The following is a 25,682-nucleotide window of genomic DNA, read 5'->3' on the forward strand; positions in this document are numbered from 1 at the left end:
CATGTTTTAGAGGTGAGTGTGGCAGGCCTGGGCTCAGGGCTGCTCAGTCTCTCCTCAGGGCCTTTGGCTGCTGTTCCAGACAGGCCTGAGCGTGTCAATGCCAGCTACTGATGTCTGGCAGCAGGGAAGAGAGCCTTCCCCTTCCCATGCTGTGCCCGTACCATCACAGCCCTGTTACTAGTTCAAAACCACACGAGGCCAGCTTATGTGGACAGCTGGTGCCTCATAGTGCCATAGTCTGTCTCTGAAGAGCCCTGCAAACTGTCATAGAGAACGAGGCTCTGTTGTAACTTGATAGCAGATCATTCTGCACGTAGCTCATCACTTCAGACTCAACCAAAATCCCTTTTCTCCCCTTCTCTCTGATTTCAGTCTGGGCTGTGGGAACTTCGAGTTTTTCCACTAAAAGATGAAGAGGTGGAAGCTTTACTGTGCCAAGATCAAGTAACAAATCAGACTGAAATGTCAAGTGCAGCTTTCCCCAGCGACTCTCCCTGTGCTCCATGTACACCCATTGGTTTGCCAGACAATGGCCTTCCACCACGAAAACAATCTACAGAAGAGTCAGAAGACAGCGAAAATGTTTGCCTGGGAACCAACAGTACAAGAAAGCAAAGGTGACAGGGAGTAATGTGGTTCATTAAGAAAGCCAATTAAGGTGGAGAAAAGTGTAAGGTAAAATCTCTCTTGTTCACACAGCATATGACAGCACAATTCAAAACCTGTACGTTAGCTGCATATAATATATTTTCTTTCTTGCTTTGTAACAGGCAGGATAATTCCCAAAGACAACACTTTCTTCTTCCTGAACCCCAAGAGAAAGTAATTATTTCAAGCTGGAAGTCTAATATTCCCAGTGTTGGGAGTGAGCACACATAAATTGCTGGCAGCATTCACTGCTTTCTGTTGTCATATCGCCACATTTGTTAGTGATCATCCTTTTTTGTCTTGTTTGTTCTCAAATGCGTTTCTGGTTCCAGTCGATTCTGGTGCGACAGGATATGCTGTCAACCTTAAACCAACAACTTCAACTGAACACAGAAAAACTACTTGACCATATAGTGGGAGGAACAATAACCACTCATTATTTTCCTGTGTGGCATGAACATGTGGCAGAAAATCCACCTCTCTTTAAATGCATGCGTGTAACCTGTGCGTAAGGGAAGGGCAGGTGAGAAGCAGCAGTTTGAAAGCAGGCGGTGTGGAAGCCTTGCCTTTAGCTTAAAATCTGTACTCAGCTCTCAGTAGTGCCAGGGCATGTTTTGTATAGACATCCTCAAGCAATAAGATAGAAATAGACCACTGCATTTCAATAGTCCATGTATCTGCTACTCAGAAAGTAGGGTTCCTGTTTGTCGTATGGCTATAGGGAATTGGAAGAGAAGAGGAGCTCTCTGAATATTGCATTCTGGGTCATCTCACTTCTTTGGTCCTTCAGTAGCAAAGGAGGCTCATAATATTTTGCTTTAATATGTTAAAGACAAAAAGTCTTGTAATTTCTGTACAGTGCCTTGCAAGAGTCTCTGAGTATGCCAACATTTGGTGACTAGCTGAAAAGGAAGAGATGGCTGATGGCTAGAAGACCCGTAAGGAAAAAAGCCCAAAAGCTCTCCACTGTGATGCTGGGTAGAGCTTTCATTTCCCAGCGAGTTCACAGTGAGTAAAGAAAAGCAAGTTGTTTCAACTTGGATCTAAATAGGGTAGTTTGGGATGTATCTGCAGTCTCAAGAGGTATTAACAAAGATTAAGCATTGAATGTAGGTATAATTTACCAACAGGAAGTTCTTCTGTGTAGGACAGTTGAAGGCAATATTATAGGAGTCTCTGTTTTTGTGCAAAAGTTTCTTCTGTGTGTAAAAGCTGGAGCTGAATGGCACTGGACAGATGACCCAGTTATAGTGTCAATCCTTTTGGTGTTTTGTTGTTTTTTTTTTGTCAGAATGACAGGAAATATACACTGGACATCTGAAAACAGTTCAGTAAAGTTTCAACACTACAACCTATTGCTACATTGTAGTTTATTGCACATTCTGATTATTTTTTTAAACATTTTTTTTAACACTGGTTTGTCTTAAACTTGAATCTTGCCTCAATGTCTGATACTATAATCTTTGATGCAAGGTTGTTTTTTAATTAAAAGTTATTTCTATATATATATATATACACATATATATATTGTTGTACGTAGTCTGAATTTGCTGGCCTCCTAGAAGCGATGAATCAATAGTGATGCTTCCTCTTGGCACAGAGACCTGCTCAGCCAAAGCAGGGCTTTGCAGGCACACAGATGCCAGTGGCACAAAGCTGTGCTGCCATACCAAAGCTGCACTGGTGCTCTGAGGCCAAGGTTGCCCCCAGCACCCATCTACAGAAGTGAGCTTTGCGTCTCATCCTGCACGTGCATCTGCTGCTAGGAAAAGCCTTCAGAACGCTGAATGCCACCAGTGTTTGCAGGGCTCTTCCACTCTGTGCAGCCCTTCAGTAAGTGGGTGTCCATCCTTACCCACTTCACTGTAAGGTCAGGGCTTCCTGCCCTGTGATTCCTGACACACGTGAGCAGTTCTGCAGTTCAGAGCTGGGACGGAGCCACAGCAGGTAAGGCAGCTTGCTAGCTGCCTGATGTGTCCTGAAGATGCAGTCAGGAAATGGAAACATTTCCAGCATTGCATGGGAAGAAGCAAGAGGAGGGGGGTTTTCCAGACCTATTTGAGGAGAGGGAGCTGAAGAGGGTTGAAATGTAAGAGACAGATGACCCAAGTTTGGTCAGACTCGCAGACTGTGAAGCTGCTCTGCGTGGCTGTACAGCACCCAGCTGTGGTGTCCCACTGCTGTACCCACTGAACCACTGTGCTGCTTTAAGGGTCAGCCTCCACTGTGCTGCTCTGAAGCAGCTGTTTATCTTGCCAGATGCAAGTCAGCATAAGCAGAATTCCCTTTGTCCTCTCTTCATATGCATTTGCTCAGCCATTGTGGGAAATATCACCTCACAACACAACAACAAAACACCTAGGCAAAGACAGGCTGAGCAGCCAGGAGACTGAAAAACATACTGAACAAACCATAAAAGTGCACATCTGGTCCTACCCCATCCATCCCTGTCCAAAGCCTTTCCCCTTACCCTCTGGAGCTCAGCTCACTCCACCTGCAGCACTGAGCTGCAACCACCCGCCTTGCACAGAGAGCTGCCCAAGCAGCCCCGGGGCTGGAGATGCCAGCAGTGCACAGAGCCTCCCATCAGGTGAGCAGCATGTGCAGGCACAGCGGGCAAAGGCCGGGGGGGGGAGGAGGGTGGCCAAGAGGAAGTGGCAGCTGCTTTTCTCATGTCATGGCAAGACCACCTTCAGCCACAACACTGGAAGCAGCGCAGCAGCTGTTACAAAGGCTGACTGTTACACACAAACATAAGCAGCAATCCCCTCTCCGAAAACTCAAGCGTTGCAGCTGCATAAAGAAAGCAGTTTCCCTGTCACCATTTTCAATAGACATATTCTGCTCCCTGCTGCTATGGGGGTTAAAGCACTTTGCCTCTGCATCCAGGTACCTTAGCAGAATGTAGGTACCAATACAAGCTTCTAAAACCCATTCAAACTAAAGCACACGTTTTTCTGAAGCTGTGCTTGGACCACACATCCAGTCCCAGCCTTGCTCAGGATGGGTCCAAGTGTCTTTACCTTGTCCTCCAGTGCTGACACTGCCTCTGCTCCTCAGCTCCCCTGGCTGCTGTCCCTGAGAGTTGCCCTCAGTTTCCTCCTTCCACTGTTGCCAAAATTCTGATCTGTCAGAGCACTGTAACAGTTCTGGTGTTTGCTGGGCCCTGTGGATACTAAGTAAGACTACTGGCTCTCCTGTTGGTGCTCAGCTGGAATCCTGCTGCTGGGGTGCCTCTGCAGTAGAAATACATTACCGAATACAGGAGGAGAGGCTTAAATGGCAACCTAACATACAACTTCCCTGTATGTATCAAGGCACTAAACCAGACGAGTGCTAGGCAGAAGAACAACCATTGCTACTGTTACTGCTAGAGATTGTGCAGCTCTGTGGTTACAATTAGCTTTAACTTGAGGCTTGTAAGAGGACACTGCCACAGTAACCAGCTGCACGGTGCATTCTGGATGGACTTACAGGGAAAGAAACAATTGAGCGATGTTCCTGTGTGTGTAGTGTATTTCACAGCACTGCTAAACCAAGACCCAGTGCAAGCACAAACTTGAACATTTAAACAGTGACCAAGTGACTACGGCATGTAAAGAAAACATACTGCATTGTTCTACGCTCAGAACGCAGCACAGTGCCTTCAGTTAAATAGCATGACTTTGGGCCTGTTTTTTTCCAAAGCAACGGAATGGTCTGATGACCCCTTCATCCCAGCTCCAGAGCAGCTGCAGGAGACAAACACTGCTTTCAACAGCATGAGAAGTCACGCTTCCAACTCCCGCGCTAACCCTGCATAGCTGGTTGTGTGCTGCTCAGCCTGCATTGCAGGTACCAGAGCTCTGGCTATTTCTACATGCACAGTGCACTGGACTCCACCCAGCTTCTTTCTAGTCCTAATGCACACACCAGCCACACAGATTATTACCTTGCCTAGCCAAGCTGCAGCTGCTGAGCTTTCTGCTGTTCCCCCAGGGCAGCAGACTGTGTGCAACCCTTCGGTCATTAGTCCAGGAAAGAAAAAATACTGCACAGAATACCATGGAAACAAACAAGTGGAAAGTATGAGAACTGCTCAGGCTGGTTACCAAGAGGACAGGTAAGCTGTTTCACAGTTAAAGAAATAAACACTTCTATCCCCTGCATTTCAACCTACATACAACGAAATCGCTTCTAAATCACTGACTTGGGTAAATGCATGAACTGAAGAGAGCATAGGTGAAGATAATGCATTTTAACTTCCTTCTACAGAATCCTGTCACTCGAATCAATATTTGAAAGGTAAAAAATACTCCCCAGTTTTCGGGACCTGGTAAAGATGTTTCACCAACTTGTTTGGCATTTGAACCACTTCTGTAGGTCCAGTACTTCCGTGCAGCAAATGCAAAACACAGAAGTGTTTCTGACAATCACGCACGGGATTCCTACACCTGAGTGCGTTTTTCCCAAACTATTCATTGTTCATAGCTTAAGGGAGACTCACCACAGCAGAAGTGTGTTTAATGCAGACAGTGGAAAAGTTTTGCAGGAACGCACAGACCAAATGACAAACACAGACAGCGAAAGGCAGGTTCATTAGTCTCCCACAAGGTAGCGGCCCGTGGCAGTGCTACACTCTTCTAGCAAGCAAAGATTGACTGAACTGCAGTTCAGCCAGCATTACAAGTTGTGCCACACAATTAGCCTCCACAGAATCAAGAAACAGGTTCAAACCATTGCATTTCCAACCCTGAAAGACAGCCAGACAGTTTTTCACTGCTGCTTGCTTCATTGCAGCGAAGGAATGATTCCTCTGTTCAGCAGCAACAAGTTTCCACGATTAATGTTCATCCAGCCCTCCCTTAGCATGAGAAACAAGGGTTTTCCTGTGCGCCCAGAGCCTTCTGGAGCACTGCTCGGGTAGGTCTCACCGATCCAGACACCGCTTCTGAGCAGCTTCTGAACACACATTCCTTAGCAGATTGATCACAGATCTCGGATCTGCGCTCTTCATAATGGCACTGCCAGACACAATCATATTTGCACCCGCCTGGAAGACATTAAACACCCGCTCAGTGACATGGGACACAAGCAAGGGCAGCGACCGACGCGAGGCCGAAGGACAGAGGAGCACCGCTCGCAGGCTCAGGCGCCGCGCCTCACTACTGCAGCTGCACTCCCCAGCAGTAAGTTCCTCATCCCCGCTCCTGTTACCTAAGCATACGAGGAACACCAGCTTTCGCTTCAGAGAGGCTTCAGGAGCCACAGCCGAAACGAGCGCGAGCTCAGGCCCCACACGACGCCGACATCGCCTGCCTCGCCGTTCCCTCCGACCGCAAAGCACCGCACGGCGGCTCCACCCGCGCCATTTCTCAGGGGCGGCGACGCCCCCGGGCCTCCCGAGCGCAGCTCCTCACCTCGGCACACTTGTGGATGGTGTCAGGCCCGACTCCTCCGTCCACCTCGATGTCCAGCGACGGGAACTGCGTCCTCAGCCACTGCACCTGAGGGCACACAGCGAGGGAGGCGCGGCGTCACCCCGGGCCGCGCCAGCGCCGAGAGCCCGGCACGAGCGGACGCCGGGCTCACCTTCGGCATCATGTCCTCCATGAACTTCTGCCCTCCGAAGCCCGGCTCCACCGTCATCACCAGGGCCACGTCGATCTGGTTGGCCAACGGCGCCAGCTGCTCCACCGCGGTGCCGGGTTTGATGGCCAGCCCCACCTGCCGGAGAGGAGAACGGTCGGGGAACGCGCTGCCCCCCGCGGCCCGGCGCGGCCCCCGGCCTCGCGCTCACCTTCATGCCGTTCTCGCGGATGTCCTTAATGAGCGCGCCGGGGCCGTCGGTGGCCTCCAGGTGGAAGGTGTACTGGTTGGCGCCAGCCACGGCCATGGGCTGCACCCACTGCTCGGGCCGGGCCACCATCATGTGCACGTCTGCGGGCGGCAGGCCGTCAGCGAGAGCCCCGCCGGGCCGCGCCGCGCCGCCCCCGCCCGCTTACCGAAGAAGGGCTCCCGGCCCAGCCGCTTGCGCAGGCTCTCCACCACGGGGTGCCCGAAGGTGATGTTCGGCACGAAGTGCCTTGGGGGCCGAACACACAGCACGTTACCGCCGCGCCGCCTCGCGCCGCCCCGCGCCCCGCCCGCCTCGCGCCGCGGCCGTTACCCGTCCATTACATCCAGGTGCAGGTAATCAGCCCCGCAGTCCAGCATGCGGCTGCATTCGGCGCCCAGCGCCGCCAGGTCGCTGTTGAGGATGGACGGCCCGATCCGGCACCCCGACGCCATGGCCGCCGCCGGGCCTCCGCGCGTGCGCCGCCGCCGCGAGGCGTCACGGGACGGGCGGCACCGCCCCCCACCGCGCCATCTTCGCCTCGGGCGGGACGGGCGGGGTCGCGGGACTCAACCGAACCGAGCGAACGAACCCGAACCAAATGGCACTTTGGACGGCGCGGCCCCGAGCGCGGCGCGGCGATGGCCGCGGCTGTCTGACGGCAGGCACGTGGGCCGGCCGCTCTGCGGGCCCGGGGCGGCGCGGCAGCAAACACACACACAGCGCTGTCCTTCTGCCTCTGTATTTAGGCCTCCGAACAAGGCGTGCATAAAATGGCGAGGCGGCAGGGCCGACGGAAACACGGACGGGTTCAACAGCACGCGCGCTTAAGGCCTCTAACGCTAAGGGAGCGGTGCCGTTTGCATTCGCAGCAGAAAGGCGGTGGTTGGGCACCAAAGGGCTGCAGCGCACGGCCAGGCACCGGGCCGACGGGAAACGACAGGGGGACGCAGCGCTGCACGTGGGAAACGGGCGTTCGAGTCGTGCCTGCGGCTTACTGCTGCAGGGTGACTGCTGGCAGAGGGAGACCTTAATGCAATTCGTATTATATACACTTAAATAAATCACACTCTTAATTGCTGCTGCAGTACACAGTGAGGCCCCCACTCTCATTCAAACTGGTTCTCCCTTCTCATTTCCAACACGAGATCACTGGATGAAATGCACCCCGAGCCCCGTGCTGCGCTGCAGCAGTTTGCTCAGCCTGCACCCGAGCTCTCCTGCTGCCCACCTGCACCCAGCCTAGCTGGGGCTGTCAAAGTGAGGCTGTGTTTTCTCTCACTTGTGCATCACTGTTAGCAGTAACACTTCTAGCCACTGGAATTTGAGCTAGGAGCTGATGCAAAGCGCTGTGGTCCAGGAGGCTGGTGCTGGCTGCAGCATGCTGAGGAGATAAGAAGGGCAGAGCATGGTGCGGTCAGCAAAGCAAGCAGCCTGTCGTTTGGGATGCCCACTGAGCAGCAGCTCTGAGGCTGCCACCCCATCATCTCCCCGTAATGCTTCCACCTCAGCTTTAAAGCTGCATTAGTGCACCACCTACAGATGGATGGACAGAGGGATAGATTAATAAAGAGATACAGTTTGCCCCCTGGGCAGTGGAAGCAGCACGTGCTCGGTGCCCCTGCGCTTGGGGTGGCTTTTGCTGTGGGCTGCGGGAGCTGAATGCACACAGGATCCCTGCTGACAGCTGCCATCAAACGTGAGCATTTGGCAGACGCCGGGCAGCACGGCCCAGGGCTGCACAGGTTGGAACACGACTGCAACCTGCTGCTGCCAGGCGCACACATCGTTTTTCACGACGCAGTAAAACGTGCACGCTGCCCCACAGCAGTGAGACAAGCGTTTGTAGGGCGGCATTTAAACCACTCCCAGGGAGATGCTGGCAAGAGACACGAGTCCTTCCCTTGGAGATGGAGAGGATATCGCTCCATCTCCGCACTCAGGCTGCTTTATGACGCACACGTTCAAATTACAAGCCCTAGGGGCCAAGCTGGCAATGAGCACATTTTGCAAACTCTCGCAGTGATCTGAAGCATTTTTCTCTGCACAATAACACCACAGTCACAAACCGCAGTATCTATGCTTCTCACAGACACTGGAAAAGGCTGCATGGGAGTCCCAAAGCACGGGGTGACTTTGGGCACTGCTTATGATTTCATGGCTTGATTCGCAGCTGGTTTGCAGTTTGTTCCTTAGCAGCTAACGGCTACATTCACATGTCCCAGTAATTCTGCCACAGATTTATAACACATACATGTCTTGCACTTGCAGCCATCAAGTTACACGCATAAAATGGAACCTTTTTAAATAGAATCTCAACATGCCAAAAATAGATTATTTCATCAAGTTTCTGCCCTGCAATATCCATCTTTTGTTTGCAAAGCACATATATATTTGTATGTTTGCATCTATAAGGAACACGAAAATACCATATATAAATATTTACTTTAAATCCCTATATCTAAAGTATGTAAGACAGCGTCAGTGGAGGAGTTGCAAGGTTCCAGAAGGTCCACGCACTCCTGATGTGGTTTCCTAGGTGGTTTTCCTTTTAAATTGTGTATCACTCAGTACACGAAAGCGGGACAGCGTGGAGCATGTATACCATCCATGGACCACTCACCCCCTGTCCATCTCTCTGCGCACAGCACGTGCATTCCTTTCTATGGTATGCACTGTATTTAGTTTTACAGAGCAAATATTTTTGTAGCAGGAGGGCAGCATCTTACAGAGTGGAATGACACCAACAGACAAAAGTAAACTCAACCAATGCCTGCAGTGCCAAAGAAATCAAAAAGAAAACTGCCTAATTGCTCCACGGTGCTTATCGTTGCTCTGCAAGTAAGAAACAATGGTCCCAGGCTTGTAAAAGTCAAGCTTTAGATTGGTACTTTTTGTCAGCGTTTTCACTGTCGCTACCAAGCTGTAAAAGCCTGGCATCCAGCTACTGCATAACCAGCCCTCTTCTCAACACAGCTACAAAAATAAATCTCAAAGAGGTCTCTCACTCTCTTTCCTTGCACAGTACCTCAGCCTGCTCACCCAGAGAGGCTGCCTATCACAGTGCACGGCTGCCACATCAGGGCTTTGTGGACCACACACATTTGCCCACACACCCGTACCCTGAGAATTTTGTACAAATTCTCTGCTCCTACCATCTTGCCCTGGATATAAATAGATTCCTCATACAGAACTTTGCCAGTCTATAGCAACGGGCTGTTAGCTCTATTCTGCTTTTGGATAATAAAGTGCTCTTAAATAGTTACTAGTTACCGGGGAACTCAAAGGAGAAGGTACAGTTTTCTCTTCCTCCTCCCACTCCTGTACCTCCCCAAGAGTTAAACATGAGATTCATCCAGGTCGACGTCCGTCTCCCCAAGCTCCACATGTGTGAAGCTGAAGTGAGTGGCCAGCAAGGGGTTTTCCATCCCGTTGTCCTCACTGATGTGAAGGACCGTGTCCCCGTGCTGCAGCAAGCTGGTGGTCTCCAGGCCAGCGTAGTCCTCGGTGTCAGAGAGCTGTGTGGGCGGCGTGCTCTGTGCTGTGGCTGGCCGGGACTCCATGCTCTCCTCTTTCTCCTTCTCAGCAGAAAGTGCCTCGCTCTGCAGGAGAGGAGAGCCAGTGGTTAGGCTCAGAGAAAGAGGGAGAGGGCAAGAAAAAAGAGCAAGGGAACATTTGGGAAATATTTTCTTATTCTGAACTACTGTTTTGCCATTAAGGGGCCAGGTAATTGCAGATTTGAAGTCCCTAACGTTCTACCCTTACAATTTTTGCTGGTGAATCAAATTTGTAGCAATAACCAGAAAAGTTGCCTGCTTTCAGTTTTTAACTCTTCGCCATTTCATTGTGAAGTATATCTTCAACAAGAGCTTCTTATACACATTCATGGCGAAGGCCATACACCCAAAAGACATGAGATGTCTGGGTGCATAAAGATCTCAGTGTCACAGTGCAGTCTCAGCGTGTTGAAATGGTGATCATGATTATCTCTGCACTGGGCTCAGTGGTGTCCAACACAGAGAGGTTGAGCTAAGCTCCTTTTGAAACATGATGCTGTTGACACAACCCCCCCTAAGTTTTTGCAGGAATCCTTCCTGAAGGACTCATTGCTCATAGAACGAGGTGCAAACCCCAGTCAAAATCTCACACAGCTCCACAGGGACTTGTGGGTCTGATGCGAAGATATAAAGAGAAGAAACAGGGATTTGCAAACTAAGAATCGTTGCAAAGGTAGAGAGGTGAGGGGTTGATAAAATTCAGCCTAAAAAAAAGCCAGTCTTTACTCATCAGCAGGTTTTCATCATACGGCTGTAGTACAGCTTTATCTATCTGCCCTGCAACTTAACTTGTTGAGGCTGAGACGAAGCAGCAGGCACACACACGATACAACTGTCGGACATGCTACCTGGCCAGCGGTCTGGCTATGGAGATCAGCTACAACGACGGCAGGTGAGGACGTCAGCACAGGTTTACTTGGTGCTTCCTGCTTGCTGCTCTCCTGGGGGCTGCTGCGGCTGCAGCCCTGCTGCTGGGCAGCTGAAGCTGGGGATTTGGCTGGGGATGGTGGTGTTGCCTCTGGCTGGGCTTCAGTGAAAGTCACCGAACGCTTCTGCTCCGCTGAGAGGTGCAAAGCCCAGAAAACTGAATATTAAGATGCTGTAATTTGGGAAGGAAAACAAAAGCAGACAGCATCCCCAGAGTTTCTACAAGCAAGACAGGATTCCTGATTCATTCCACCTTTATAAGCTGTCTAAATGGCATCCAATTTAAAAGCCTTTTATTCGTAGGCTTCCTCTCAAGCCATAGCAAGAGTCATGGTTTTTCTGAAGACTACTGACCCTACCTGTCTTTGTCATGGCTCGATGAGCCACCCGAGACATCTTCCCATCCCTGAATGTAGTGTATTGGATTCCCATGTAGGGCATAAACATAGACACTTTGCAGGAAATTTGAGAAAAGAAAGAGAGGAGCTGACTGCCTCTCATTCCTGCCACTGACTGAGTCCACTACTGGGACTAAAACTCAACCATGAAACTAATAGCCTTGCTCTCACCCTTCGTTATTCCAGTAGAAGTTTTATGTTCCAAACATCTCCAGCAGCACTGTTAGCCCAACAGTCCTGGCTGAGCAATTAGGAACCCGGGAAGTTCTCAATAGACCTTTGCTCTTCCACGTGTTTCCTCCCAAGTTAATTGCTCACTTCAGATGTGCAGAATGCAGCTACCTGTTCTGCTCGACAGTGCTGACTCGTATTCATTTTCATATACAGCCCTTAAAACTCTGAACTGCAAAGCTTCCAAATGGTGGAAATTTTCTTTCTTCCACTCTCACTAGCATTTTCAAAATAGGCACGTCTGGAGGTTTTGGACAAGCAATGGAGGACACCTGTACCCTAAATTCTCCACAGCTTTAAGAAACATGATCATTGTCCAGTCCAGCTTCACCTTGCTGGCTTTTGGAGAAACCATTCAACCATAGCTGACAGGATAATCCACTTGCTAAAAAAAAGAATAAACCTGGTGATGCTTCCCTGTAGTAACATTTCGCAGCCCTTACCAAATGGAACTGAATGTAACGATGGCACCTCTTATTTCTGCAAAACAGCTCAAAACTGCTTACATACCCTTCAAATATACTAACTTTTCCTTTGATCTAGAGCAACAACCAAGTATTTTCCACTTTAGCATATGAAGTGCTGGTTCTGAGCATGCAGTACAGCCCTACCACTCGGTTTTGGTTTTGGCTGGATGCTCCGCCGAGTGGTTGAAAGTCGAGCTCCGTGGCGGCTACGAGGCTCAGTCTGAGTTTTCTGACGTGACAGCAGTGGTCGTCGAAGCTAGATATTGGAAGAAAGAGCCACGTTAGGCTTAGGTGCGTTCATATAACACACAACTTCACCCCTGCAGAAAGGATATAGATACATATTTTAATGTTTCTGTGTCTCAGACATCTCCTTCGTATTAAAACTTCTGTGGTTTGTCTTTTCAGTTTCGCTATCAAATGCAATCAGTGCTCTTTGGGTAACATCATTTGAGATTGAAAACGACCTAACCAACCAATAAAAACAACAAAAACCTGCAGAGGAAAGATTCAGGGAGTTCAATACCAAGTACAGCTTCTTTTGGAGGGTTCGTCAGGTCTCGCAGCTACAAATTAGCAGTACTTGCTAACTCAACTAGAGTCACAAGTTATGTACAAGGAACATGTCACATCCAGAAATCATTTCAGAACAGAGACAGACTAGAAAAAACAACCCAGGCCCGTTCACTCACCTGCCGTAGACCTCTCTTCCGCCCCAGGGGTTGCTGCAGAAGGAGGTTCTGCTGCCCTGGCTCACTCTGCACGCTTGCCACCCTGTTGGATACCAACAGCATTAGGTCAAGCACAGAAGCAACTTGTCTAACTAGCAGGAATCCTGGCAATTGTGACTAAAATAAATAGATAGATCAACCACTAATGGCACGGTCACTTCAAAGAGCACATACTGTCTTTGAAGGATGGTGGGAACGTGTCTATTGGGTTTTGGCTTCCAAGGCTTAGGAGAGGGTGGGAGGTGGAGTCATGGCATTCAGGACTTGGCCACGCACAGGTAGCATCCGACTATAAATAACTGCAAATTTCAGTTTTCAGTCATTGATTGATGCATCCCACTGAGCAACACTCACTTCTCTCCATCCTTTGCCACATGGGCTTCAGCAACAAAGGCAAGAATATCAGCTTCCTAGTTCTAAAACCTTCTTGTTTGCTTTTCATTTTTTTCACAGACAGTGTTGTAACAGATTTTTTTTTTTTTTCCTCCCAGAGGGACTCCACAGCCTCATCACAATTTTGTCATCTGGTTTTAATTCCAATTTAAGTCAACAAACAAAAAACAAACACAAAGTGACAAAGGATCTATTCACATAATGGATGCATGAGTTATGTGAACAAGGCCCCACACTCAACACTTGCAGCCTTGAGTCTCTGTGGCTAACAGATGAAAAATACAAGTGAACATAAAATTCATATATACATAAAAGCGCACATTTTTAGTTTTTATATCTCGGCACAGAACAATCTTTAGCAATAAAACAGACTCGGCTACATACCATCTCCTTCTACTACTCAACTGATCATTAAATCTACTTCCTATAAGAATACCACCCTCCCCTCATTTTTATCAGGTACTGCATTCCTCCCAACAGTTAAAAGTTGGTCATTTAGCAGGCAGCGGTCACAAAACGTAATAGCTGAACAAACGATGTCTGAAAGGCATATGGTTACAGTAGCAGCTAACGTTTGGATGGACTTCCTTCAAATCAGGCAGCTGCTTATCTGGGAGAGGCTGGAATCCACTGAGCCACAAGTCCTATTTAGCAACCTCCAGCTATAGCTGGTGTGCACTGTCGAAGATTCGGTATTACAATCCGTCTTGCTTTAGGCCTGCCTTCATCTAAAGGAAAGCAACTTTTTTTTCTCTAGATGTTTTCCCTGGATCTTCCCTAGAGGAGCTCAGTACCACCACCAGAGTGAAGGTTTACTATTTGACCTAATTTGAGCAGAGGAAAAAGACAAACCTAAGGTTTGACATGGTCAGACAAGAAGTCATGGAGGATGTCTGTGGAAAGGCTCAAGAAGTTCTGTCTCCTAAACAGCTCACTCCTCCCTTTGGCAGAAGTCATTGCTCTGTGTAAGTTTGGTAGAACAGAACATGGGAGCTTTCCGGCTGCTTCAGGTCAAAGTCTGGTTAACTGAGCTGAAAGTCCTTTTCCTTGCTCCCTTATCAGTTTAAACTGAAGCCAGACTTTGCACTAAACTGTATGCGTTTCCAAAAGCGTTGTGGTGAGACAGCTGGCAACTTCAGGAGAGAGACACTACCTGCAGCCCCTGAAGCTGCTTCTCTTCTCATCGTCTGACCGCAGCGCCATAACCCCAGCCATGCCTGCGGCAATCTCACCACAGCTGTAGTGGTTTGGAAAAAAGGAAAAGCTTCTGCAAGCTCAAAGCCAGAACAAACAAAGATACATTTCAGTCCTTTTCTCCCTCAGACAGCTCCTCCAAATGAGATCGCCAGCCTCTGGAACATATTTTCCAGCTTTTAGGTAGGGTATTGACACGATTTACATACAAAGCATCCTAAACAACATGCAAACACACACATATGAATAAGCAGAGTCCTCAGTTACTTCCTGTGAGCAGGACTGTGTTCTTGTCTTATTAAAGCAAAGAAACTACGTTTAAATTGGCCTTTTGATTTGTGCTCCAGACTATCAGACAGCTTGTAGAAATTTCCTAACCTTCTGCCTCTAGAGTTACACAAAAACTTATTCCACTGACTTTTAAGAAGTTTTAAGGGTAATTGCCAGTATGGGACTTAAATAAGAATTGGCCAGAGAAGCCCTTGAAAGAAAATTTTTCTATTGGACTAGCTTCTGAGAATACTGTTAAAATGTCTGATGAAGGAGCAGCAGCTCTTAAGTTAGATGAGTGAGGAGACAAACCTGTCTGTAGCAGGCAGACTACAGTTATTCAGTACAAAACACTGTTTATAGTGGTGAGAAAAAAATCACTTCACATGCATCATGAAACTACTTTGAAAAGGTCATTAGATAAAGAGAGCATGTCGACCACATGAGGGCACAGAGGTTATACATGAAGAGAAAAATGACTCCCATGGAGTAACCTGAGCAGTGAAGACAGACAATAGAGAGGTGAGCAACAGAAAGGCTGGATTTCTTGTCTTCCTGCTAGAGTCTGGGATTTTCAGCCTGGCTAATATCGTAAGTGAAATGAGTTTAGTGCTGGTGTATGTTTATTTCCAGTGCTGAATCATTACACTAATTGACATAATTCAGGATGATCTTATGAGCTGAAATTGCAGATAATTACTGAAGGCAAATGTTGGGTTGGAGAGCAGCACAGTTTTGCAGAGCTGTCTGCACACAGCACAGTCCTGATGTGGCTCTGCTCTTTTGCCTTTTGTCCCCAGATTTTGAAGAGAGGAGAAGGGAAGGAGAGGGAGAGTCATAAGGACCACGAATTTCAGATGAACAGCTGATATTTCAGATGCAGCTTTTCACTTTGTGTGGGTCTGTTTTCACATCAAAGCAAGCTCAGCTGATTGTATTTCCATGAAAATGAACGTGGCAGACAGATTGTTGACCCTGCCTCAGCCTTCCCTCCTCTCCTGTCTCTCCTTATTTACCCGAGCTGACCAGGAGCACACTGTTTTTCAGGCAGCCTGTGGGACCCAATCAAAGAACACTAAATCAAATGGCGTTTCAGCTGACAGTACCTTTCCCTCCTATGGCAACGTGATCAATAAGGAGGCTTTTGCTGCACAACGTACATCAGATTTATTTGGGAATAACAAAACTGAAAAATTTCCTGCCCGTCACAAAGATGCTCTGTCACTCCCTGAGTAACTGTCAGAGTTTTTATCCTTGCAGCAATGTTACTTCCATTTCATAGTTATGGCAGAGACAGGGGAGCAAAAGACCAGACAAACCCAGCTTCATGGAAGCATGCCACCAGCACTGCAAGAAATGACAGCCAGTCACACAGTGGGGGTTAAAACAAACTTTGTCACACTGGTAATTAATAAGTGATGCTCATAAATTACAAGAAACCATGCAGCCAAAAAAAAAAAAAAAAAAGATGAAAGAGGAAAATAAAACAAAGGAGGCAAGGAGTTTAAAGGTCTGCTAAAAAGCTGTACGTGCTTGCCAAGCCACTGCGGTAGGATTTACACACTACGACCCAAGACATCTGAGTGAGGAGGGTTAGTGGACAAAGACCAGTGGAAAATGTAGATAAAGTCCAGCTCTTGTATTCCCAGACACTTGGTGCTGGTGTTAGATTTGCTATGCTTGCCCCGACAATATGAATTGGCTTTCATCTTCCCTGTCAGGTACCATGAAGGTACGGTAGGCATAGCTATAAACATTAACAGACAATGCTTTTGTGCAACAGATTTCCATTACAGTGAGTTCTCATTTTTCTTCCTTTCCTGATTTGGGGGAAATGTGCTCTCCTCTGATTACAAACACAACGGCTCACGATGCTGGGTGCAAACATTCCTCAGCCCATGCTATCTGTTTACTTCTGAGCACTGAAATGCCATTCCCTTCCTGTCTTCCCTGCTATTCTGCATAGCTGGCTATAACTGCTATAGAACAAAGGGAAACAGACTTCACTCGTTTTTCTATTTGTCACCATTTATTTAATTTATTTAAAACTCCTACTCTCTATTAGGGTTTAACGTCCATGTGATTTATTTCTTTGTGTCAGTTACGATTAAATTCGGATCTTCAATTCAGAAGGCAATCCTCAACAGTTGTCACTGTCTTCCAATCAGAGTTACGTGAGAAAAACTGAAGCCTACTTTATTGAAAGCTAATGTTCCTAAATGTAAAAACACATTTATTCTATCCTGTGATCCCCATAGCACAATAAACTCCTACAGTCTGCTTCATTACTTCTGTGCTTTAGAGGAGGAATCCAATTTGCAAATTTAACAGTGCATTTGAAATGACTTTTCTTGCTCACAGAAATGTAATCTAGCTTTTTAATATGAGCTTGCAGTATTTCCTTGTCCTCTTTTTTTCCTAGGTTTTGCAGCCCTGATGCCTGCTCCTTGAAAGTAAATACTGATCTCTACAGAAGTGACTCCCAAATACGTCTGTTCAGATCTTCATCCAAGAAAGCCCTGTACCACAGAGCAGGGTGGAAGATACATTGTCCAGCAAGATCTGGTGTGACAAATTACTAGGAACCCACCATACAGTTGATTATATTTCAGGGTTCAAAATAAATTACTGCTTTTGAACTCATCTGTTGATTTAGTTGTCTCACGTTGCTCGGCCCAGTCACCATTATTAGAAGTGGCTCCCACTTAACAAGATCAAAACATTTCAAACTCAACACTGATACAGCCTGGTATCAGGTTGTGAAAGCTCTAACTCAGGTATGGACCTTCTTTTCTCATCTTCCTCAGCTGGTGTGAGCTTTTAGTTCTACATCTGAGATAGCCCTAAGCTTCTTTGGTTGAATCACTCTGTTTTAAGCCCCAAAACTATCTCAGATGAACACGCAATCAATTTTGCTGTGACATGGAAACAGATTACCACTTTCCTGCCTCTGCCGACAAGCCTATGTCTTTTCCTAATGCTGTTCCTACAGTGGCACCATTTAAAAGCCAATCTGCCAAAGCAGGATTCAAGTACACAAAGAACAGCGTGAGTCACAGGATGATCTTAGTGACACAACTAATGATAAACTCTCCACTTGTCACCCGAGAAGAACGAACAAATGAGCAGAGCAGCCTGTCCCCGCCCCAAAAAGCTGCTACTGGCATGTAAAATCTAAGTAACTAAATAAAAACCGTTCACACCAATGCCTCTCAGTGCATCTGCATCTTCAGCTGGTGTGGCCAAGTAATGAAGTGGCGTGTTTTCTACCCTGCAGCCAACGTAAGGGGTCTTGTTCTTCTGGAAAGAAAGAGAGATGCTCTTGGGCCTCATGAGAGCTCCCTGACCTTGTGAGGACAGACTGAGAGCTGTGAGCAGAGACCGTAAGGATGACTAGCACAGCCAAGGTGGGAGTTAAAGGTGCAGACCTCCCTTCTAGGCTCACTCCTGATGCATTTGACAGGCACAGCGCTATCACTGCTTGCACACAAACTCCCCTGTCCACAGGAAATGCTAAACAACTTGGCCCAAACTCCAGCTCAGATGGGGCAATTTTCCAATATACGGAATAATAGTGTTCGCCTGCAAAGCTTTCTAAAACCACCATTTGAGAAGTGCAAATATTGAGAATTACTGTGGAAATCCACAGAGAACTACGTTCCACAGGAGTCATTGTATTTAGTTTTATTAGTGAATGTTAAAGAACACAGCTCGATATTAGCATTAAATCTTTTGTGGTGACAGCATTGTGAGATGAATGGAAAAACAGATGTCTCTGTTTTATATAAGCCTCCAGATTAATATTTATAGCAGGCTACAGCTAATACCCTGTGGATAATCTTTCTCATGCCTTCACAAAATTGCTAAATAAGGGGAAACCCCCATGCTAGCCAGACAGATCACTATTTCACTTGCCATTTCTCCTTCCCCTTAACTTCCTCAAAGTTTGGCAATCAAAGCTGAAAACTGAAGGTGATTTGCTACACCTTTGACTCACAGGCCTGAATATCAATGAGCCACAAGAGACAGAGATGGAAGAGCAACAGAAGGTGAGGGGAAGAGACAAAGGTTGGAAACAGTCTGTTTCCCAGCACACACACTGACAGACAGGTAGTGTTAACACTGTACCTAGAGAGGCTGCCCTCAGTGGCCAGGCTCGGGGAGTCATCGAGGACATTAGGTTCACTGCAGGAGGGGCAGGGAGATTAAAAATTTAGGGAAAGAAAATGCAAAAAAAAGCATGCGATCGTCTCTGTTTTCAAGGGAAAAAATATCAACGGAATAGGAAAAATAAAAAAGGACGGTAACATTAATTGGTCTCGCAGGCTCAGCAGCACATATATGACTCAGAGGAGCTGGAAGAACATCTGATAACAGGAGCAGTCTTCAGAGGCAGTTTACGCTACATGGAGACTTCTACAGCTCGGGTATGAATCGAGGAGCTGAGGGATTCCAAAGGATGTGTTTCCACTGCTAATAAGGGCAAGGAACTATTTTCTAAGCCATTTTTCTGTGGTGTTTTCATTTATTTTAGTTCTATTTACTTCCAGCTTCATAGAAAGCTTTTTTGTTTTTGTTTTTTGCCCTTCCCCACGAGCCAGTTCTTCTGGGTGAAAGGAAAGGCTAATCTGTTTCCCAGGAACTACAGACCACTCTTATCCAGGTACAACTCTATAGAAAAACATCTGCAAAGCAAGATCTTGTAGTGCAATGAAACTGTAAGTAAACAGCTGGAGTGATCCTGGCAAACCAGGAAGCAATCGCATCACTTTTCTACACTTCAGCCATTCATGGACAAGCAGCCTTCTCTGCCTGTCGGGAAAACGTGAAAGAAAAAAAGCAGTGTGCTGGGTAACCAGCAGGAAAGCAATAATAACATTACTTAGCATTAATTAGTTTACATTCGTGAGGCAGTGCGAAAGCCCAGAGACCACCTCTGACTAAAAAGGGCGTGATATTGTGGGCTATGGCTGTACCTGTTGAGCTTGTACTTTCCCTGTACAGATGAAAAATGATTCTCCTGGCACACCACGTACACCAAAAGTAGAGAGTAAAGCTCATTTGTAACTGAAATTACAATCTTTCTTTTTTTTCCTCAGAATCACCATGACTCGGGATTGCACAAAGCAAACACTGCTGCCAGTCAGCTGTGACTCGTATGAAGCTCAGGATTGTCATGAAGGACTGGGGACAGTGCAGTCCTGCACGTTAATTTTTTAAGAAACAAAGGGCTTGAATCAATTGGGTTCAAAAGCCAAACAAGTTCCTGTAAGTGAAAAATCCCAGATAAAATCTGTGCAACTCCTCTCTTGTAAATCACCTCTCCTATCTCTGCTGGTATGTACCAGAGCTCTTACTTTTCCTTCATGTATCAAGGTTATTTCTTTGCTTCCAAAAAAGACAGGGAGGGAACAATATTATTTGACTTTCTACGGCTGGTCAAGAGATAATGCAGAATTTACTGTTTAGACGTTCAAAGGAAGTAGCATAAATTAATCTATCCATTGAAAGGTATCTTTGGATAAGTATGTCACAGAAAAAGAGAACAGTAAGTATTGTTTACTTTGAACAACAGTCACATTTAAAGCAAAACTCCTCTCAATGCTCTCTAGAGATGCACATTTCCCAATTTTCTCTCTTTCTCACCACTCCACGTTAATCAGGAATAAAGCATTCAAGGGTATTCTCATCAGCAAGAGCACTTCTGTTTTTAAACAGTGTTAAGTCTCATCTTTGAGCTTGACTTTCAGTGTCTGAGATGAGATAGTTACTATCCTAGAAAGGATAATGTCTGGATAGAAGAAAACTGTGTAAGTAAAACAGGCTACTTCTGCTCCCTGTCCAGCTCTGGGGATTCCTCCCCCACTACCTATACAGATCGTGTACAATGCTGTGGTTCAGTGCAGAAACCGGGAATCACATCTTCTATTTTTGCTATCTACTGTAGTAGCAGAGGGAAACAACTGCTGGAAGTTACCAAAACTGCTTGAGTGATGACAGCTTGTTCTTCTGGAACTTATACAACACCAGTCATCCTGGATAATCATTATTTCCAAGCCAGTCCAATACTATTTCAGGATGAATAGATTTATCATCACTATGCATGTGATGATTCTCCTATCTTACATCCCTGAGTTACACATAATATGCCTGCACCACTTCTGCTCTCATGAATATAATGGGAAAGGTGAAAAGCTCACGTTGTTACCTTTGGCTGGGCAACATGCCCACCTCAGCCTGAGGTGCAGACATGCTGGAGAGATGGCTGGAGAACCTCCTCCTCCCAATGGCACCCATAAGGTATGCTTCCTGTTCACTTACCACACTGGGCATGCTCAAGGAGTCATCTAGAAAGAAAGATAAAAGAAAGAAAAAAGAACGCGAAAGGAAAGAAAACAGCTCCCAAAAACACCACCTCTACATTTTCACTGGTCAAATGATAACAGGATGCCAGTGGTGTGCCCAGCACTTACTTACCACGATCCTAAGTCTGCAATTTTGAATATTTCCATTGGATTTTACAATCATGGTTCAGAAAGACACAGGTATAAAACCCTGCAGGATGAGGAACACAGCGTACACGGGGCAGGGATTTATGTCTGCTTTCAGCTTACACAGCTTTCAGGAAAATGTGTTTTGAGAATTCTGTTTCCTTAAAGCTTAATCCTGTGATTAAAAAATTGTTCAGTCAATTTCTGTCATAAATGTTGTAACTGGCCATGTTACAGTACGAATAAATGGCTGCTACCAGTACAGCAAAGCACTGTTACAAAAGATAAAACACATAACAAAGCAAAATGCAGGGCTGACAGCCTTTAACACCCCTTGGGACATGCATTTTAAATGTCACCAAAAAATTGGATAAATTGACTCAAGCACATCATACTGCAGCTGAGCTATGCAGACAGTTGAATTGCATTCAGGGCTGCTTGAGATTTTCAGTGCTGTTTCAAATTACATATAGTATCTGGAAAGAAAGGACTCTGCTGTGGTTTTTACCACAACAACTTCTAATGATAAATAAACAAAACACAGGGAAGGCTTGGTGTCATTTTTCCTTTTCTTTTTGACCTTGTCCAATTTTGATTTATTGAAATATTATATGGCAGCATTAAGCCAAAGCAGAGCTGAGGTAACAGCGCCACAAGAAACAGGAAGATAGCCTTCCCCATTCCACAAAGCAGCTCACAACAATTCGGAGGCTGATAAGTGTTTGTCACAGTGTGTAACAGAACAATGTATGGGCAGCACAATGGTATCCATACAGGTGGATTGTGCAATGGTTAGTAACGAGCCCAGCCAAAATAAAACTGGGCTGTGCCTGAGAAGTTTCAGTCTAAGTGCTCTCTCTCCAAAGGTAATTCTGCTGTAACTGCACTGGCCTGTTTTGTTTTGGTTTTTTTTTCAGCCTTTTTTTTCCCTTTTGCTTAACATCTTTCAGGAAAAATCAGCAGTCCTCAAATAAAAAAGCAAAGTGCTTGAGTTCCAAGGCATTATGGCAACCAACCGCTGTGGCACCAGAAGACAACATCCCTGCTAAAGAAGGGGGAAGCTCAAGCCTGACGACATAAAAGCAGATTTTTCTACCCTGGTTTTCAATCATGGACAACTCAGAAGCAGATGGACAGCTCAGAGAAGCAGAGAGAAGGAGAAATTCCAAGGATAACATGAAACTCAGCTGAAATGACTAAAAGCCACACTGAGGTCATTGCAAATCACTCCCCAAAAGATTCACCATTCCATTCCTTTTAAACAGACACCAGAAAACCTGGCAGCCCTAGAGCCTTCCAGCTGCCAAAAACAGAGATATCAGGCTTTTGTTGTCAGAAGGTTTAACACTTAATTTCCTCTTTGTGAATCAAGTGACACAAGCACACAAACAGTCTACCCTGCAGAGCCACAGCTGGATTCCATGCAGCACAAGGACAACATATCCCACGTCAGAGCATCTGGACATAAGTGATGAGGCAAAAGCACTCAGCAACTACACAGCCAGCCACTGCCCCACTACCGTCACATGAAAGTCAGAGGGGTCTGATTTCTAAATGTCTTATCAGCAATGTGGGGACTGCACGTCAGCCTAGGTCTCACACACTAAAAGCCTGCCTGCGCCCTTCCTTTTCTCTACACAGAGCTCAGGAGGAAACGTGGAGGTACAGAATGACCAAGCTCTAACATCACGGATGATGTAGCAACCACAACAGTTTTTTAGCCTCGTACACCCACATGCTTTTGTCCACACTAGGACAGCTGTCTTCCCCTCCCATCTGTCTTCTGGAACATTCAAGAAACCCTTTCAGAAATGAGAGCTTTGCTCCATTCAGTAGCCACATACTTTCTTCATCCTCCTCATCTGTACGGCTCAGTGTGTCCTGAGAGGCCTGCTGGGAAGGCTCGCTGTCCTGCTCCCAGACTGTGCCAGTGCCAGTGTTGGAACGGGACATGGTGGCCAGACTCAGGCGGTAAGCAGAGGTGGAGGTGCCCACGGTGCTCACAGATGTCTTCCCTTGGTAAGCTGCAAAAGTGAGAAAACCAAACCTAAGTCAGAGGTGGAACTGAAAATCAACAAACAACCATGCATTCATGGCACATCGGGCACCCGGCTCTGCTCCCACCAGTGCAACAGTGGCTGGGCAGAGGTAAAGCAGACACAGCTGCCCTGGCTCACCTCGTCTCTCCCAAGTCTTACTATGGTGTGCCTGTTTTTCTCTTATGCAGTCTGTTTTTCTCCTTCAACCTTACTGACATATTTTCTGGATCAGCTTCGACTTTTAGGAACAAGGCAGATTACTGCCGAGGAAAAAAAAAAAGCTGGAGGCATTTTCTTTTAAATTTCTTTTCCTTTCTTTAGAACAAAGCATGTAAAATCTCTTGCTGTCTGCAAGCAGTGGCTGCCATCTCGTGGCAGGAAGGGTGACTGTTACAGAAGCGTCCCCTTGTGGAAAGAGAGAGATGGAGAGATGCGTCCTTAGGCTGTGAGCTCACAGGCAACAGTAGAGAAAATCAAAGCAAGATGAAGAGCAGAGCAGAGGAGACAGAACTGCTGCGGAACAATGGATATATGTTTCTACATGATGGATATATGTTTCTACATGAGCTGCTCCAGATGTATAGAGATGAAAGTGAGGGCTTGCCGTGTTGTGTGATGGGGCTGCGCAGGCCAGCTGTGATGGAGAGGCACCTGCTGAGAAATGGTCTTACTGGGAAAAAAATGGGCACAAAATGCCTTTCACAGCTGCCCTGCCTTTGAGTGGCTGTCCAACAGCAAGGCTGGGCTGGGCATGGGGCCTAATTGAGGGACAAGCTGCCAAGGTAAGAGTGGATTATCTCACCCTCCTCCCAGACAGTGGGCAGATACGCCACAAGTTAATTTTTGGGTGAACCACCTGGACAGACCGGGCTGGCAGCCCCTTGGCTCTCCTCTCCTTACCGGATCCACTGTGCACTGCCTCCTTCAGGATTTTCAGCTCATTATTGAATTCTGCAATGAGGGAGCTCTTGCAGAGAGGCCGCGGTATGAACCGTCTCTCCAGCTGGTCAGCAATGTGTTGTCGTGCAGTCAGCTCCTCGTGGTTCTCGGCTGGCTGGGCCAGCAGCTAAGGCATGAACAACACAGTGACATATTAGTTTGGAGGGGAATGACGCCCAGAGAACTGGGACTGGTCTCCAGACCAGCACAAGCCTGCAGCAAACTGCCCGCTTTGCTGGCACGAGGTTTTGACTGCAGCTATGAGAAGTTTCCACCTGTCTTTGAGGAACAACCTTGTATTTGACTGAACAGACACAAAATCTCACTTACTAATGGTACGTGGAGATCAGGGCTACCTTATGCTAAGCTCTACCCTCAGACTTTACACAGCTACAGCCTGCAATATGATTTATTCTGTCCAAACGGTGAGAAACAGAAGGCTAAATAAGGTGAGTGCCATGTGCCAGTCTAGCTGGTAAGTAGAGAAGAGCTGTGATTAGCTTAAGCCCTGACTGCCTCAGCCCGGCAGCTGTCTCTTCTTCCACATGAGACCCATCAGAACCATCACCCCAGAGATGCAAAGCACAGTGGTGCTTCCTGGCTGTTAGCTGCAGTGCCCAGCTCCTTTCAGAAGAGCATTTTCAGAAAATTTCTGCCAGCCAAGCCTGGGCTCAGAGCATCCATGCTACTTTTGAGTGTCTGTCACAAAACTACGCCCGCATGAAAACCCTCTTGGTCAAGCCCAGTAGTACTAAGTCTAGCTGTCCTCTCTGTGGCTTCTTGGATCAGAGCTCCTATATGATTGGCATACTCTTTGTTGCTGTCTAGCAAAAAGCTTTGTGATTTAGTTTCAAAGGGTTCATGTGCTTACTAACACATCAATACTTCTGAAAAGTCACTCCCCATACATGAACATCCATTTCTCCCCGGCACGCTGTTACCTCAGTTCTCAGCAGGCTAATAAGGGATATCTTGCCTTCAGGGAGTGATCTGGCAGGAGCTAAAGCACCTGTTACCTTGCACTGGATGAAGGGCCGAAGGAGCACAAAGATAGGAATCCGTGTTCGCACGATAAAGTCGAGGAAGTCCCACAGGGCCAGCCCTCCCACCTTCCGCAGCGCCATCTCTTTGACTTGCAGGCTCAGCCAGTACCACTGGCTGTCCAGTTGGCGTTCAAAGCAAACAAGGATCACCTTCAAGGCTACAGGAAAACACACAACAGCAAAGGGCAATCAGAGATGTTATCGCGTCCAGTACACTTACTGAGGGAGAAAAGGGGAAGGCCACAACGAGCACAAACCAGCACAAGCATGCATGCACTCACGTGAAACTGCACACCTACACACCTAAGAGTTACAAGTCTCTTCTGTCTGCAAACACTTCAGGTAGAGGAACAACTTTGTTAGAATAAAGGGCCTACAGCTCAGGACTGGCAGGCTCACTTCCAGTTTTACTAACAGGAAATTTTCCTACTTCACACCCAAGTTCCTCTGTGTCTTCTTGCTCCAGCTTTCTCTCTCCCTCCCTGCAGAGTTCTTCTAATGTAATTAGTTTATCTTCCTGGAACCCAGGTATTGTGAAA

The 25,682-nt window shown here is 47.0% G+C and overlaps 3 protein-coding genes across 16 annotated transcripts in view; 1 reads left to right on the top strand and 2 right to left on the bottom strand.

The window, feature by feature from the left end:
- Nucleotides 1-2,173, top strand: part of KANSL1L (KAT8 regulatory NSL complex subunit 1 like) — a 57,940-nt gene extending 55,767 nt beyond the window's left edge. For 8 of the 9 annotated variants that reach the window (XM_042822705.1, XM_042822703.1, XM_042822704.1 and 5 more), the window contains one exon: nt 373-2,173. In XM_042822705.1, the coding sequence (XP_042678639.1) occupies nt 373-621 (249 nt within the window). In that variant the 3' untranslated portion in view covers nt 622-2,173. The remainder of the gene's footprint in view (nt 1-372) is intronic. The other variant, XR_006169540.1, reaches the window with a different exon arrangement.
- The window catches only part of RPE (ribulose-5-phosphate-3-epimerase), a 58,451-nt gene extending 51,527 nt beyond the window's left edge, over nt 1-6,924 (bottom strand). For 2 of the 4 annotated variants that reach the window (XR_006169541.1, XM_042822711.1), the window contains exons 1-5: nt 6,797-6,924; nt 6,633-6,712; nt 6,428-6,567; nt 6,220-6,354; nt 6,048-6,134 (exon numbers count right to left, since the gene is read on the bottom strand). Coding sequence is in view for 3 of the 4 variants with exons in the window: in XM_042822711.1 (XP_042678645.1) it covers nt 6,048-6,134; nt 6,220-6,354; nt 6,428-6,567; nt 6,633-6,712; nt 6,797-6,918 (564 nt within the window). In the remaining variant the exon portion in view is untranslated. Of the gene's footprint in view, nt 1-5,134; nt 5,681-6,047; nt 6,135-6,219; nt 6,355-6,427; nt 6,568-6,632; nt 6,713-6,796 lie in introns of those variants that run through there. The other 2 variants (XM_042822709.1, XM_042822712.1) reach the window with 2 other exon arrangements.
- Nucleotides 6,925-8,453: 1,529 nt separating this feature from the next.
- UNC80 (unc-80 homolog, NALCN channel complex subunit) overlaps nt 8,454-25,682 on the bottom strand; it is a 121,228-nt gene continuing 103,999 nt past the window's right edge. For 2 of the 3 annotated variants that reach the window (XM_042822264.1, XM_042822265.1), the window contains 9 exons: nt 25,117-25,301; nt 24,062-24,227; nt 22,967-23,146; nt 20,840-20,978; nt 18,760-18,816; nt 12,736-12,817; nt 12,188-12,299; nt 10,869-11,080; nt 8,454-10,065 (listed from right to left, as the gene is read on the bottom strand). In XM_042822264.1, coding sequence (XP_042678198.1) covers nt 9,802-10,065; nt 10,869-11,080; nt 12,188-12,299; nt 12,736-12,817; nt 18,760-18,816; nt 20,840-20,978; nt 22,967-23,146; nt 24,062-24,227; nt 25,117-25,301 — 1,397 coding nt within the window. In that variant the 3' untranslated portion in view covers nt 8,454-9,801. The remainder of the gene's footprint in view (nt 10,066-10,868; nt 11,081-12,187; nt 12,300-12,735; nt 12,818-18,759; nt 18,817-20,839; nt 20,979-22,966; nt 23,147-24,061; nt 24,228-25,116; nt 25,302-25,682) is intronic. The other variant, XM_042822266.1, reaches the window with a different exon arrangement.

The sequence above is a fragment of the Centrocercus urophasianus genome, unplaced genomic scaffold (genome assembly GCF_019232065.1).
Source record: "Centrocercus urophasianus isolate 14NV4802_14NV808 unplaced genomic scaffold, USGS_Curo_1.0 seq_20, whole genome shotgun sequence".
In the NCBI taxonomy this organism is placed as follows: domain Eukaryota; kingdom Metazoa; phylum Chordata; class Aves; order Galliformes; family Phasianidae; genus Centrocercus; species Centrocercus urophasianus.